Below are 15,226 nucleotides of genomic sequence, written 5' to 3' on the forward strand. Positions count from 1 at the left end.
TTTCGGTCCCCATTAAGTGTGACACATTGGTTTCCACTTAAAGCAGCAAAACGTGAACAATCTTGTGTGTGTTTTTAAAAATAAAGAAATCAGTTCTGTAGTATTAGATAATACGGTCTGCATTTTTTGTCATGCCTAATGCCATTTTTAATATTTTTTTTTTTAATGTACTGATCATTTTTGATTTCTATAGCAACCTTTTAGAAAGTCATATCCACATCCACTTTTGAAACAGGCTCTGCTACACCTTTTTGAGCACTGCTTTTTCACAAGAAACTATCAAAATCAGATCTGTTGCGGTATTTCAAAGAGCAGACTGAAAGCTGTAACAATAATGTGTTACACTTACATGTAGTAATATAATGTATAATGTTACATATCAGCTGCACAATTTCACAGACAGCAGCACAAAGTTAGAAGGCGGCCATTTCGTTAGGCACACAATCGGGATTTTGACAGATTTATAACAGGAGCACAAAAAGATAGCCAGCGTAGGTAAGACTGTAGAATTACACATTGTCATACGCTTTACATTTAAAAAAAAAGGAGAGTGTAGTATTGCTGCTTTAATAGGAGTGCTTTACCACACACACACACACACACACACACACACACACACACACACACACACACACACACACACACACACACACACACACACACACACACACACAATCATTGAAGTTAAATAAATACTGTTCTAGTTGATCTACTGTAGCTATTTTATTTCCTCCCTGGAATCCTGGTTTTTTTTAGGCTTAATATATTAGGATTGGAAGATGACACAATGACCCTGAAAAAAGTATTGGATGGATACATAAACAATCAGTACAGATAACAACTATAAAATCTGAGTGGTGACACCACTCAGTTAAGCACTCAGTCTGATGTGAGAGATACTAACTTTGGGCGTTAGCCAGCTCTATTTGCCTTTGGTCAAATCACTGTAACAGCCATCCCCTCCATCAAGCTCATTTTAGCAGTGAATCAGTGAGCTTGTGTTGTTGTACGGTGTATAATAGAGCATAGGTATATGCAGAGCTGAGTAAATAATTAGGCTGTCTAATGTTTGCTCTTTAGATTTTGAAGGAGGACTTGGGAATGAAGCGTCAGACTTTGGACAATCTCCATGAGATGGCACAGGATGTGGTTCAGCTTGTTAATAACAGCAAGGCTTCTAGGAAGCTCAAGAGCGACATGGAAGATATAGCCCAAAGATGGGACGGCTTGGTGCAATTGTTGGAGGACCACACTAACCAGGTATTCTGTGAAATAGGGAAATCCTCGAGCATCCTTTCCATACATACACAAACATGTATTGTATATAGTATTAGTTTAGGATGTTCATGGACTTTCCAAGGTGGACGCAAGGCAGGAAATACAATAAAGCCCCTCACCAAAAGTGACCTGACATGAAAGTGAGCTTATTGGGGTGTTCATGAAAGCTAATGACTAAAATTGCTTTTTTATAGTTTGTTTAATTTAAAAAGGCCAAGAGCCTGCAGTAGAGTGTTCACATTGCAAACTGTACTGCATATTATTGTCATATTCTTGCTTGTTTCATCAAGAAAAGACAGAAAAGACCAATGGTACATCCAATGTGACAAAATATATAGTGAATGGTATATAGTTAAATACTTCAATAATAATATTCTGATAAGTAAGGATCATTTAATTAAGCCCTTTGGCCAAAGCGTTATAAGCCTGCAAGCCACGTCAAGGCATAACCAAATTTGCAGGTCTTAACACTAAACTGTGAAACTTCTCTTTTACCTCTGTTAAAGGGAGATTGACCCAGTGGGTCAGTCCATACAACAAAATGAAAGAACCTTAAAAAGAACCTTCATTTTGCTTTATTGACTGACCCACTGTGTTCATTCTCCCTCCAACAGAGGTAAAAGAGAAGTTTCACAGTTTAGTGTTAGGACCTGCAAATTTGGTTATGCCTTGACGTGGCTTGCAGGCTTATAACGCTTTGGCCAAAGGGTTTACTTAATGACCCTTACAAGTGAGAATATTATTATTGAAGTATTTAACTATATACTATTTACTATATATTTTGTCACATTGGATGTAGCATTGGGCTTTTCTGTCTTTTGTTGTATACGTTTTGGCCACACTCAGTAGCACTCCTTTTGATTTTATATAGCTGGGATTGTGCGCTTGTTGTTTCATGCTAATGGAAGATAAGTCCAGTTATATCAGGAAGCCATTTGTGATTTTGAATATGGAATGCATATCATTTAGAATAATAGGCGTTCCAAATTAAACCATTTTGTTATAGGCGTTGGACATGGTTAAAGTCACGTTATTGGCTTAGTGAATACTGCGTTATGATCATTGTGTATTAATTTAGGCGAACGGAGTTTAGTGCATCTGGGTCTCAGTTATTCATTACACTCCTGTTGAAGTCAATGGGCGTTTATGCGCGTTAGTGCCCCGTTTATTGAATTACCCCTTTACAGTCATGGCCCGGACATCAGGGTAAGTTCACTGACATCGGGGAATCGTTTGGTAGCTATGGGTTGAGAAAGATTGGCGCTCAGCCGAAAGAAGTGGGACTGGCCTCCCAGATGTAATTAATGTGAATCCCTGGAATGTTAGATCTTTCCACGATTTGTATTTTCCACGGTGATACAGGATATATTATCACTGACGCTTGACAGTGATGCTATTCACAATTCCATGTTTTTCTTTGTCATGAGCGTGTGATTGTGTAGATTAACAGATGACGGGGACTATGTCATGCTAATGGAAGCTAAGCCACCATGTTTTATTCCTTTTTTTTTTTAGGTCACTGAGGCAGTGACAACTTTAGGGGTGACACAAATCTCACGCAAGGTTGTAACAGAAACCGTGACTGTTAAAGAGCACGGCGCTATTCATTTATCCAAGCAACAGCTGCCCCCTCCACCGCCACCAAAGAAGAGTCAAATCCACCTAGACACTGAGGAAAAGAAAAAGTGAGTTATTGTGAACAAGTAAAACCATTTTATTTCTCTGTGTGCCTTATATGGGACTTATGACAAATAGGTGTTGTGAGTGAAGTGAGTTATCGCTGTGTTGCTTGTGTATTAATAAGAGAGTGTCTCCCACACAGGATTTTTAGAAGTCAGGAGAAACCGGAGTCTAGTCTAGAAAATCATGAAATTGGGCAGATCCACAAATGGCAAATAGTAGTTATAATTGGTAATCAGTAGTGGTAACGGCATAACTCATAACTGATGTTACAGATGTGTACTAAAAGTATTGCATTATTATATTTATTTTATTTATAAAATCTTTTACCACGAAGAAATACATTGAGAGTTACCTTTCGTTTTCAAGTATGTCCTGGGCATTATAGGTATGGCGTGTGTATATTGTTTGAAAGACAAGTGCTTCAGAAGCATATCTATTAAAGATAGGAAAGTTAAAAGGTCATTGTCTATGGAGCTAGGAACCGTCTGTAGCCCCGCTGTACTGCTTGATATCCCTTACCACAGGTGTAATCTAGGCACATAGAAGGCTGTGCATAATACATGTATTTGATGTCAAACATTGATGCTCTTTTCTCCCCTTATTTTTCTTTTTGATCAGGTTCGATGGGGAATCGGTTGAGCTGCTGAACTGGATGATGAAATCCAAAGCTGTCATTCAGGCTGCTGAGATCAGTGACTATAGGAAGATTAGAGAGACCTCGGATTTGAAACAAACGCTAAAGGTAAAATGAGAAGCGGGAAGGAAGTTACAATGAATGGGCGTTTTGTCTGTTTTAGACTCTGTACCAGCTGGAGGTATGTCCAGAAATCTTGCCATCGAGCAGCATAATCATCAGGTTCCTTTAGATCTCAGTGGTTATTGGCTGCCTGTTCTATCCGAGGATAAGGAAAACATCTACAGTATGTGGGCATGAATATAATTAGGTCAATATTATGTCACTCATTATCTGACCATTATATTTAGTGAATAGGCAGTTTGCCTCTACTGGTGGCTGTATTAAAGGTAGAATTTAATGTGTGTTATGACAATCTAACATGACCTACTGTAAATGAACACTCCAATATATATGCACTTTGCCACTTTATACCAGTTTTTGCTAACCTGTGGTACAGGAGTTTCTCTTCACACTCCACTAGCTTCTACACGTTAGGTTGCTGTACGATGCAGGAAAATAGACACACAATTGACACTTAACGATGAAACTGCAACGACTAATAAAAAAGAATAGAGAATGGGGGTGGATAGGATGGTGGTAGGATTGGCACAAAACAGGTAATATTTGTAAACTGTACCACCTCTCCTCTAACCCAGCGGTGCGCAAACTGAGGGACGCGCCCCCTTGGGGGGGCGCAAGATTATGTAGGGGGGCGCAGGCTGCGTGCGGGGAAACCTGGGGGCGGGCAGAGCTGTGCACGGGCGGCCAGAAGCTCCGTGCAGAGGCTGCTTCCAGTTCTCTGCTGTGTCTGCCTGCAGAGGGGGCGGGGCCTTGCTGCGGGGCCTTCCCTGCACACAGACAAGCCCTCCTCCTCCTGTCTGTTACCCGCCCGTTTTCTGCAGCACATGGCGGGACCTGAGCAGGCTTAGTTACTCCCTCCCCCCACTGTGTGTGTGTGTGTGTGTATATATGTGTGTGTGTATATAGGTGTGTGTGTATTTATGTGTATGTGTGTGTGTGTGTATATATGTGTATATATATGTGTGTGTATATATATATATGTGTGTGTGCGTGTATATATGTGTGTGTGTATATATATTCACACACATATATATGTGTGTGTGTGTGTGTGTGTGTGTGTGTGTGTATACACACACAATATAGTGTGTGCTGTATTGGTTGTGATTGAGTGGGTGTTGTGTGTGTGTGTGTGTTGTGCCTGTTGGTTGTCTGTCTGTGTGTTGTGATTGAGTGTGTGTGTGTGTTGCGATTGAATGCAGCGGTGTACAAACTGAGGGGGGGGGGGGCACCCCGGGCGCAAGACTATTTAGGCGGGGCGCTTGCGGCAAAACCTGGGTGCGCAGGCAAAAAAGATGTGCGCGGGCAGCCAAACAGAATAGTGCAGGTGGCGGCCACGTGATTCGGAGGTAAGGGGGCGGAGCACGCCCCAGCGCTGTGATGTCAAACGCCCCTCCTTCCGGTATCTGCCCTACAATAGCGCTGTGTTCCTGCTCTCCTCCGCTGGCAACCTGCTTCGCTGCGATCCTCTGCGAGTGAAAGGGTAGGCTGCCACTGTATCAATCATACATATAATGTACAGAAATAATTAAAAAAAAGTGTAAACAATTCCTCGCTCCTGCTTGCAAAATTATGCTATGCTCATGCTTGGAGAGTTGGTGATTTCACCGCTCTCAGCGGCAGCGTGGACGCAGCCTAATTTTGCAAGAGTGAGCTGTTGAAGTATGTAAGTATTTAGGCTGCGCTTATAGTGCCGGCGACGCGACGTCGCCCGAAAACAAATGCATTGTCGCCGCCGCGTGCGCTTATAGTAAGCGTGACGTGGCGACGCAATTTTTTTAAGCCGACAATATTTAATTTTTCAGGGGCTGTCGCCTCGTGACAGCCCCTGAACCAATCAATAGCCTGATCGCCCACGCTGCCGCCGCATAGCAAAATACAACATTCGCTAGCGTCGCCATCGCGGCCACTATATGCGCGGCCTTAGACATATATGTATTTACATTGTATACCGTTTAATAAAGGTTTTTTTTTTATGTGATTTTGATTACATCAGGCAGGGGGGGCCCAGGAAATTTCATGGATAAAAAGGGGGGCTCGGCATAAAAAGTTTGCTCACCCCTGCTCTACCCTGTTCTAACAACATAATGTCACTGGGAATGCATTAATGGCACAGACAGTGTCCCTCAATATCCTAGCATCACCACTAACATCGTCATCATCATTAATTACACCACAGCCACAATTGAAAACGTTTGAAATGTTATCAGACATATAAAGATGTGAATGTGCCAGCCCTTGTTGGCTGTGAGGGAAGTGAGGTTACCATGGTACTTTGGTACAGAGCAAAGTATGCTTGGTAACTGGTGCTACACTTCTAACCAAAGCCTCTCTTCTAACTTAAAATATAGTTTGGTTAGTTAGATGCACATTATTGCTTAATGAAGTTCGGGGGCCTGAGCAGGAAATGCTGTTTAAACAAAGTTACTACTGTACATGGCTGTGAATTTTGTGTGATTTTTTTTTTTTCAGGGTCTTGAGAAAGAGAGAACAGACCGAACCCACAAATTTAAAGAACTCGGCCTGAGTGGAGATCAGCTATTGCAGCTGTGTAAGAAAGGTATGAGAATTACATATTGACATAGTGGACCACATCTACTAAGCAGTGCTTTGTTATAAAACACCGTTCACTGGAAGACGCCTTACGGATCCATTCAAGTGAATGAGCAGTGTTACTCCATAATGTACCTTCTGATAATGGAAGACACCCAAGAAGCCCATACACTTGAATGGGGGCTATATAAGGCTATATTGTATTGTACTGTATGTCTTTATTTATATAGCACCATTAATGTACATAGCGCTTCACAGTAGTAATACACGTGGTAATCAAATAAATAACATAATATAAATCAGATCATGGGAATAATTGCTTCTGACATAAAAGTAACATTAAGGAAGAGGAGTCCCTGCTCCGAGGAGCTTACAGTCTAATTGGTAGGTAGGGAGAACGTACAGAGACAGTAGGACCCAAAAGGTGTCTTATGCAGTAGAACCGCTTCGTAAATATGACCCTATATAATTATCAGGATGGAGGACATTTATAATACACAGGATTGAGTTTCGATTGTGTAATGGTTTAGACTTTGCTCCTATTTTTGTCTTCTCTAATTAAAAATATTTTGTCCAGTCCTGACTATATTCCTCAAATAAACCATTCTAATAATTGGGAAGCCGCCATTAACACATAAGAAGACCCGGTTTGTCAGGAGGGGTAAAAGAGGACTTGTCAATTTTTCTGTCAGTATAGAGTTTGGGACTCATTTTTAAATCTTAATGCAGTTACATATTAGATGAGGTTGAAAAGACGTACATCCATCGAGTTCCACTTATGTTGAATTTAGACAACAGATTCTTATCCTAAATTTGTATTCACAGTTGACACTCAAATATTTTTAATACGGGAATGCTTGGTCCTGTTTTAAAGGGTCAGTCCCTCCTAGAAACAAAGTGCATTGTCGACATCAGCATGTTTCATATCTTAAAGCAGCAGTCCAAGCTGCCGTTTGTTTCCCTTTTATATGTGCATCGATATAATCCACACAATGATAAGTAATTAGCTAAATTGTCAATCGATCCGTTCTCCTGTGATCGATAGGCGAAGATTCGGCTCAGAGGTTCACTAAATGGCTGTCAGTGCAGTAGAGGAGGACCAAAGATGCAAAGATTTGTGGGGAAGATCATGTGACCAGGCAGTCACTAGATACAATTGGTGCACTGCTAGGGAGAGGGCAGGGCTCAAAAAGAGGTGTGCCAGAGCCTGTTTCAGAAGAGGAAGGGGATGTCACTTTGTAAATGGTTGCTATAAACAAAAAATGCTTGTTACATTATAATACATAAAAAATGTCATTCACACTGGTTTAAAAAAAAATGATACAAGTATTTTCTCATACTACAGAACTGATTTATTTAAAAAAAAAAAACACGTTGGCTATTGCTTGGTCTGCAGCTTTAAATGTAGGCGATTGTTGCCTTTTTTGTAACTAGACAAGTACAATTATTTTAAATACATCGTCACACTTTTAATGTAAAACCGCACAAAATGTAAACCCAATGTCAAAGTGAAATAAAGTCAAAACATCCTTAACATTCTGTGCTGGCCTCTGCAAAGACTTGTGCACTGATCCACTTCATTCCTTAATCCCACCGTGGGATTCTGGGACTTGTAGTTCTATTCCTGGTAGAAAAGTATGTTACAGTTATACACGTCTAGTACAGGAGGCACATTTTAAATGTCTGTTAATGGTATCATGATAATGAATACCCTTATATACTTCTAGTTCTGCAAAAGTAAATTCTTATATAACCTAGTGCCAATGATATGTGTCTTGGTACTGGTAGGTCTTCCAGTTGTATATTGTATGGTGTTGTATATTGTATGGTGCCCTCTGCTGGCCTTTAACCCACTGGAATAACCAACTGTAGATTGTCTCTTTTTGCCCCTTATTCTATACGTTGTCATCTTCTTGTCAGTGAAGATGGAATCTCCGTTCAAGTCAACGGGGCTTAAAGATGCTCTGACAAATAAGGTCCCTTTGTATTTAAATGCATTAAAGGACATGCGAAATATATCCACTTATTTACAAATTTGCTGAATATTTGCAAAATGTCAACGTTGGTAGAAAAAAAAAGTCTTGCTCGTCTAGTACAATTTTGATGATGGTGTCAAATTCAGTTACAAGTCTCTTACCAGAAACAAAACGTAGGGAACAGGTGGCGCAGTGTGAACATATTTGGAGATTTTGTCCATGGCTTGCATGAATTATTATTATTATTATTATTAGTAAAGTGAACCAATATAACTATCATACCTTTCATAACCGTATTTTCCAAACGCTTCCATCCTGTACCGTAAACTATCTTGTATCCTCTGCCTGGTGAAGATAAGGAAAAATGAAAAGAGAAAAAATATTACCATTCGTGCCTCTATTGCAAGACTTATTTATTTTTTTTTAAACAGAGCACACATTTCTGACTTTGCAAAGTTCTGGAAAAAATAATTGGGAGTATTTTGATCCCCAGCGTTTGTAAAATGTGTATGTAGAGCAGTGCTTTTGAACCTCTTTTTTGTTATGGAACCCTATAATTATATTGTGAAATTCTGCGGAATCCCAACCCTCTCAATGCAGTGTAAGGAACCCCAACCCTCTCAAATAGCGCGTCTGAGATCAGATGCATTGTAAGGCTGCGCTTATAGTGCCAGCGATGCGACGTTGCTTCAAAACAATTGTATTGATGCCATCGCGTGCGCTTATAGTGGGAGCGACGGCACTACCATAATTCTCGTAGTCACTAGAATTTGATTTTTGCAGAGACGGTCTCCCCATGTGACTGCCTATAAGCCTGTCACATAGCCCCTCTGCCTTCCCCCTTGGTGACGTCACTCCCCTTGTAGCCAGCGATGTCTCCAAACCTGATGACAACTTTTGCAATGGCGATGGGTGACGTCATCGGTCGCGTCGCGGGCACTATAAGCACGGCCCAAGGAACCCCAACCCTCTCTAATGTAAGGAACCCCAATCCTCTCTAATAGTGCATCTGAGACCAGATGTATATAAATTCTCCTGTATTTGGTACAATTTTACAATTCATTTTGAGAGCGAGAGAGAGAGAGAGAGAAAGAGAGAGAGAGAGAGAGAGAGAGAGAGAGAGAGAGAGAGAGAGAGAGAGAGAAAATGAATCTTGTACTTTACACTTTTCAGCAGAAATATACACACAACTGAAAATACAGGGTATTGCATATTACAGGGAATTGCATAATTTTATGTGAATGTAAATTATCGTACAATCATGCAACCGTCGCCAGTAACATTTCTTGTTTTGTCTTTATGTATTGTTGCAGCAGATCTCCCTGAAGAGGAAGTGCAGAAATCATTGGACATGTTGCTAACTGAATGGAAAGAGCTAACTCGGCAAATGGACGAGCTGAACAAGGGAATCCGATACCAGGATTCAATCAATGCTTACTTCAAAGAGTTGGAGGACTTGGAGCAGGGTATAAAGCATGAGGAGGAATCGATGGTTAATGCTCCACCTCAAAACCTTCCTCTGCAGACGCTAAAGGAAACCAGCCAGGTGAGTGCCTTCTTGTCTAGTAAAAAGTAGTCTAAACCAAAAATTAACACAGCACCATGAAGCAATGGGAAAAGCAGAAAAATATCATTAAAAAAAAGCTAACATTTGATCAAAATAATTATGGTGACTAATAAAGTCAGCATATCTGATTTTAAAATGTCCTGAACACATTGCACATGTACGTGTATCTTATCTGTTGTATGCATGTGTAGGTTAACCCTGAACGCACCAAGATTATTAATAAATAAGAACGACTAATAACCATGTAAGATCACCAAATGGCTTCACACGATTTCTGAAAATGTACACACATGATCTTTAAATGTTTCTGGTGATATATGATGCTTATTTTTTTTTTAATGGAGTTCTGTAACTGATGTGTGTCAGTTCAATCCCCAAAACTAATTTGGTCCATGATATTCCATTTTCTTCATCTCACAGATGGCCAGGCTTTGAAGGTATTTGTGCACAACTCCAGTGTTCAGGTTCTAACCTAATTAACCCAGAAGGGCCTGTAGCACAGTGCTTACCAATGCTCGGCTCTTGTCTTTTCATGCGGATTGACAGTGGCTCTATGAAAAGTGCTTTCAAATACGTTTCTGTGCATGTTTGTATGGTTAGTATAGAAACTGTTGTAGCCGAATCCCCCTACCCTGCATCCGTGTGGGGGAGCTGTTAAGTGGTTCCCTGGAGCTCCGCGCGATCGGGAGGTGGGGGCGGCCATTTTGCGAGTCACGCTTGCGCAGTGCGGCGAGGCTTACATGCGCAGTGCAGGAGGCGGCGGCCATCTTAGGGTAGCTCCGCACATGCAGTCGTGGGACTACATGTCCCAGAATCCCTCTGGGGGAGGGAAACACCACATGGGGCTGTCCCAGCCAATAGGGCTTTAAGAGAGGAGGAACAGGATATCCTCCGTGCACGGAAAGCCCGCGAGTCTGTCTTCCAGGAGTGGCAGAGAGGATGGATGCGCCCAGGGTGCCAGTAGTCCCTGGACTAGGCCAGAACTCTGCTCCTAGGACTCAGACAGGCCTTGAGACACTAGTGAAGTAGTATTGTAGGGAAGGCCCCAGATAGGGACTGTTCCCCTTACCAGTATTGTTGCACCGGTGACCAGATAGCCACGCAGTGCCCTGCGGCCTGGGACCAGGTTATAGGCTCCATAGATATTTTGTGAGTCCCTCTGGCTGGAGCTCACATGGCAAGGAGGATCTGGACCCCTTAGGAGAGAGGGGATTTGTGTTGGAGGCCCCGCTCCAACTCACTACGCCAAGGAGCACCTGGGTACTGTAGTACCCAGGCAGGTACCCAACATGCACCTACATCCACATGGGGTAGTGCTACCTCACACTTGGGTGGGAATTGCTGGGACTGGACACAGGGGTATTGATGCCATAGCACCCTCATTACCTTGGGGGGATCCCCAAGTGTTGGGTCATTGGGTTTATACTGTGGGTACAGTTATTGTAGTTATTGTATGTGTTAGTATGTGTATACAGTAAACCTTAGTTATATACATTGTGTGGTGTACTATTATTTACTGTGTGTTGGTTCTTGTGAGGGGTTATGCCACCTACGCTGGGATCCCTCATAGGTGGAGGCGCTGCATCCAAAGAGAAAGAGCTCACCCCAGGCTCGTGGAGCCTTAGGCCTTCTGTGAGCATCCAGGTACAGCAGCACGCGTAGTTGCCCGTGTAGTTCCCTTAGGCATAGGGAAAGGGGGCTACACTTACAAAACCCAAATTGTGGGCTACTGTCACTAGGTTTGGAGCCAACTCATTATGGTTCATATTACTAACCTGTGGTATGCCATAAGATATCATTTGGAGCTGGAAAACACCTTGTGGCTTATTAAATATGGGCAGATTTGTTTTGGATATGTATCAGATATTTGTATCTTGGTCTTCATTGTTTGTCATTGAATTATTACCATACTGTTTGCACATAAGGAGATCTGAGCAATGTTTTGAAAGCGCTGTGAACATTATTACATCTGTGTTGAACTCTCTTGGTAAACCAATAAAATAATCTGTAAAATCATAAAAGATGCTGTATCTAGGCTTCAAGACCAATATGGCTACCAGATGTCTGCACAACAGGCTCTTCCACTAGTGATATAAAGTTTTTTTATGGAGATAATTTGTGTATACTTTAGATATCTGGCCCATTGCGGCTTTAGGACCATTTGGCACAATACATTTTGCATTACCCAAGTCTGTGTTCCTGTATCACTCCTTACCTCTATTGTGGTAACCAAATTGACTTTTGTACATACCGGTGTGATTAATGATGCAGCTTTCATTCATAATCATGTGATTTAAATTCTTGTTTACAGCAAAGGTTGGCCAAGCTCAGTGACATGTACTCGCGGGTTGAAGGTTTAAAAAAGAGTGCACTGTCACTTTCCTCCCAGCCCAAAGCTCCAAGTTTTATTAAAGTCAGCTTGAATAGCTTCACCGATCGGTACCACAGAGCGAAGAACCAAGGGGAGCAACAGGTCCAGCAATTTCAGAAAGGTTAGTAATTTGTTGAGCTGTCTGCATGCGTGGAGAGGAATTTGGAGATTCAGTACCTTTTGGGAGCGGAATTAACTAATCGCAATGATTAGGTTTAATACAGGAGGTGAAAAGTAAGGGATTTGACAACTTCTAAAATATATGTTTTTTATTTTTTTTAATCTTTATTGGGAGAATGAAAATGTTTTCTTATCTTCAATAACAATAATGACTATGAACTGGAATTCGTTGAGATTGTCTTCTTTGCTTCATCCCAGTGACACGACCATGAGTGTTATGCAAACCACTTCCATGTGTGAGGTCCAGTTAGAAATAGAGCCAGTGGTAGGGGCGAGATAAAGGAGAGATGGTTGCGGTAAAAATTCCATGCTTCAATTCAGGTCATAATATTCACAAACGGGTTGACTTTTAAAAATGATGGTTAAAAAAAATAAAAATTCACAGCAGTGTCCATCGCATGTGGTTGAGATGCCGCTCATCAGAATGATGTCCCATAATGTTGTTGGTACTGTATATGTTAGGTGGTAAGGTTGCATTTGTAATACCGGGGCTGTCCATTGTTTTAAAGCATTGGAACGCCAGCCAAGTCAAGATTACCTGGACACACGGAAAGTGCTACAAGAAACATTGGTGGAGAGTCAGCACAGATTACAATCGCCTTTAACTGGCCTCTGTGACCCCATGGCAGTGGAGAAGGCTTTACAGCAGGCAAAGGTAGGTTCTAACTAATAAGAAGAAATGGTGAAAACCAGTGCTTCAAAGGTTAATTGTATCCTTATGATGTTAAACACTCCACAGGAGGACTCCATATAAATGATGTATATTATCAGCATCCCATAACAAGGGAATAAGGAACTAGTACCTAATGCTACCAATGATCTAAGCACATATATCAAAGTACAGTATATGTCCCATTTTAAGCTGATGTAATGTATAAATGAAGAATCAAGCTGGTGCTCCAGCTCAACTCAAACTAAGAGTATATTTTATACATTTTCTTTTGTATGGAATCGGTTGACAAACTGCTTCCACTGCAGCCAGTGAGAGAGAGAGATATATATATATATATATATATATATATATATATATATATATATATATATATATATATATATAGTGAATAGATGAGAACAAGGCACTCCGTCAGGTAAATCAAGGTGGGTGCAAATCCTGTATGAAATAATAGGCAATACGATACCCGATGAGCGAATATCAGAGGCAGCACTCCACGAGGTAGTCAAAAAAGAGTTGTATTTAGTGAGACATCTGAGAAAGGTCCCGTGTGTAGGACCGAAACGTTGGATATGATGCCTCACTAAATACAACTCTTGTTTGACTACCTCGTGGGGTGCTGCCTCTGATATTCGCTCATCCGGTATCGTATTGCCTATATATATATATATATATCCCAGAATCACTGGCTGTAGTATAAGCAGTTTGCCAATAGATAATGGGAAAAGTCAGGGTTGTAAACCTGTCAGAGGCATGTGAATGTGCTCACAAGTGATATTTTTCTTTACTGTACAGTGTTTGTGTGTGTGTGTATATATATATATATGTATATATCCACATGTTAAAATATATATCCACATGTTAAAAAGAGAACAAGAGGTTTATTAAGTAATGTTTTTCCCTTCAGAATCTTTTACAAACATTGGATGATCAGAAGCCAAACATCGACAAGCTGTCCTCCGGAACAAAGTCGCTGGAGAAGCGGGCTGCAGAAGACATGGCAAAGATCTATATGAAGGAGTGCAGGGACATAGAGGAGCAGTGGAGCACGTTAAAGAGCAGTCATGCTGACCAGGTGTCCATTCTGGAGGACATTTCTTCCAAGCTGCGAGCATTTGAGGTAAAAATAAAAAAAGATCTAAAGCAAATAAATCTGTTGCTGGTAACCTCAACATGTCCTTGTATATGATGTGTAACTTAATGCAGTGCTTCCCCACACGCTGGGCTCCCTGAGGAGAAGGTTGTGAAATGCTGGCTTAACCCTTTGAATCCTAGGGAGGCCACGTCAGCAGAGGGACACAAATCTTCTTGCATTTTGCGATCATGAACTAGTTCCTCGAACAATCGCATGATCACGATGGCACTGAGGACACGAACGGAAGGAAGAAGTGCTCAGGAAAGGGATTTGTGTGATCGCTAGTTCGGGCGGGGGGGCCGTGGAGGTGGCAAGACCCTACGGGACCGAAGATGTTATTTATTTTTCATAGGACATCAATTAGTAACATTGTTACTTTAGGAATGATTGAACCAGTCTTAAGAACTTCAATACATTGATGAGATGTTTAATATTTGTCTTTACCCGCTATGGGGAACTGCCCCTGGTGAATAGCTGAACTCAAGCAGATGAAAGTGTTGATCTCTGCATCTCCCAGAACTTTGCCTTCTTGTACCTTAGAGCCTCTAAAGTCATCTGAGAATATGAAAACCAAGCTCCCCTCCAGCGCAGAATTCCAGCAGGTGGAAGAGTGGCCAAACCGAGAGCAAAGCGAGAATAAAACTTAGAGTCATGTAGAAATAAATCATTCACATGTTGGCAACCTATAACATTTGCATTCTTCCCTAATGGGTTTTCAAAGAGGAGTTTTGGCTTATGGTTTGGTAAGCATTAGAGTGTACTTCAAAAATAAATATATATATAGTATAGTAAATAAGTGACACAAACCCTCCACGTACAGTATACAGCAAATAAAAATATCACTTGTGAGCACAGCAGTGCTTTTTACCATTAGCTTAGCATACAGTGCTTCCACTGCAGCCAGGAATTCTGGGAGATGACATGCAAATGAGCACAGTGTCACCGTTTACTTCATGCCATTTTATCATGGACCCCTATAAGCATATGCCTCTCATATTGCACAGCTTTGCAGTGCAGCCTGTGTTGACACTGTGAGGATGACAGTGTGTGCTCATT

At 41.4% G+C, this 15,226-nt stretch overlaps 1 protein-coding gene across 8 annotated transcripts in view; it reads left to right on the forward strand.

Moving 5' to 3' along the window:
• Positions 1 to 15,226, forward strand: part of UTRN (utrophin) — a 678,467-nt gene that overhangs the window by 171,461 nt on the left and 491,780 nt on the right. For 7 of the 8 annotated variants that reach the window (XM_075596593.1, XM_075596597.1, XM_075596594.1 and 4 more), the window contains 8 exons: positions 1,081 to 1,260; positions 2,794 to 2,963; positions 3,580 to 3,703; positions 6,188 to 6,275; positions 9,558 to 9,790; positions 12,123 to 12,303; positions 12,872 to 13,017; positions 13,943 to 14,155. In XM_075596593.1, coding sequence (XP_075452708.1) covers positions 1,081 to 1,260; positions 2,794 to 2,963; positions 3,580 to 3,703; positions 6,188 to 6,275; positions 9,558 to 9,790; positions 12,123 to 12,303; positions 12,872 to 13,017; positions 13,943 to 14,155 — 1,335 coding nt within the window. The remainder of the gene's footprint in view (positions 1 to 1,080; positions 1,261 to 2,793; positions 2,964 to 3,579; positions 3,704 to 6,187; positions 6,276 to 9,557; positions 9,791 to 12,122; positions 12,304 to 12,871; positions 13,018 to 13,942; positions 14,156 to 15,226) is intronic. The other variant, XM_075596592.1, reaches the window with a different exon arrangement.

Source organism: Ascaphus truei, chromosome 4 (assembly GCF_040206685.1).
Source record: "Ascaphus truei isolate aAscTru1 chromosome 4, aAscTru1.hap1, whole genome shotgun sequence".
NCBI lineage: Eukaryota > Metazoa > Chordata > Amphibia > Anura > Ascaphidae > Ascaphus > Ascaphus truei.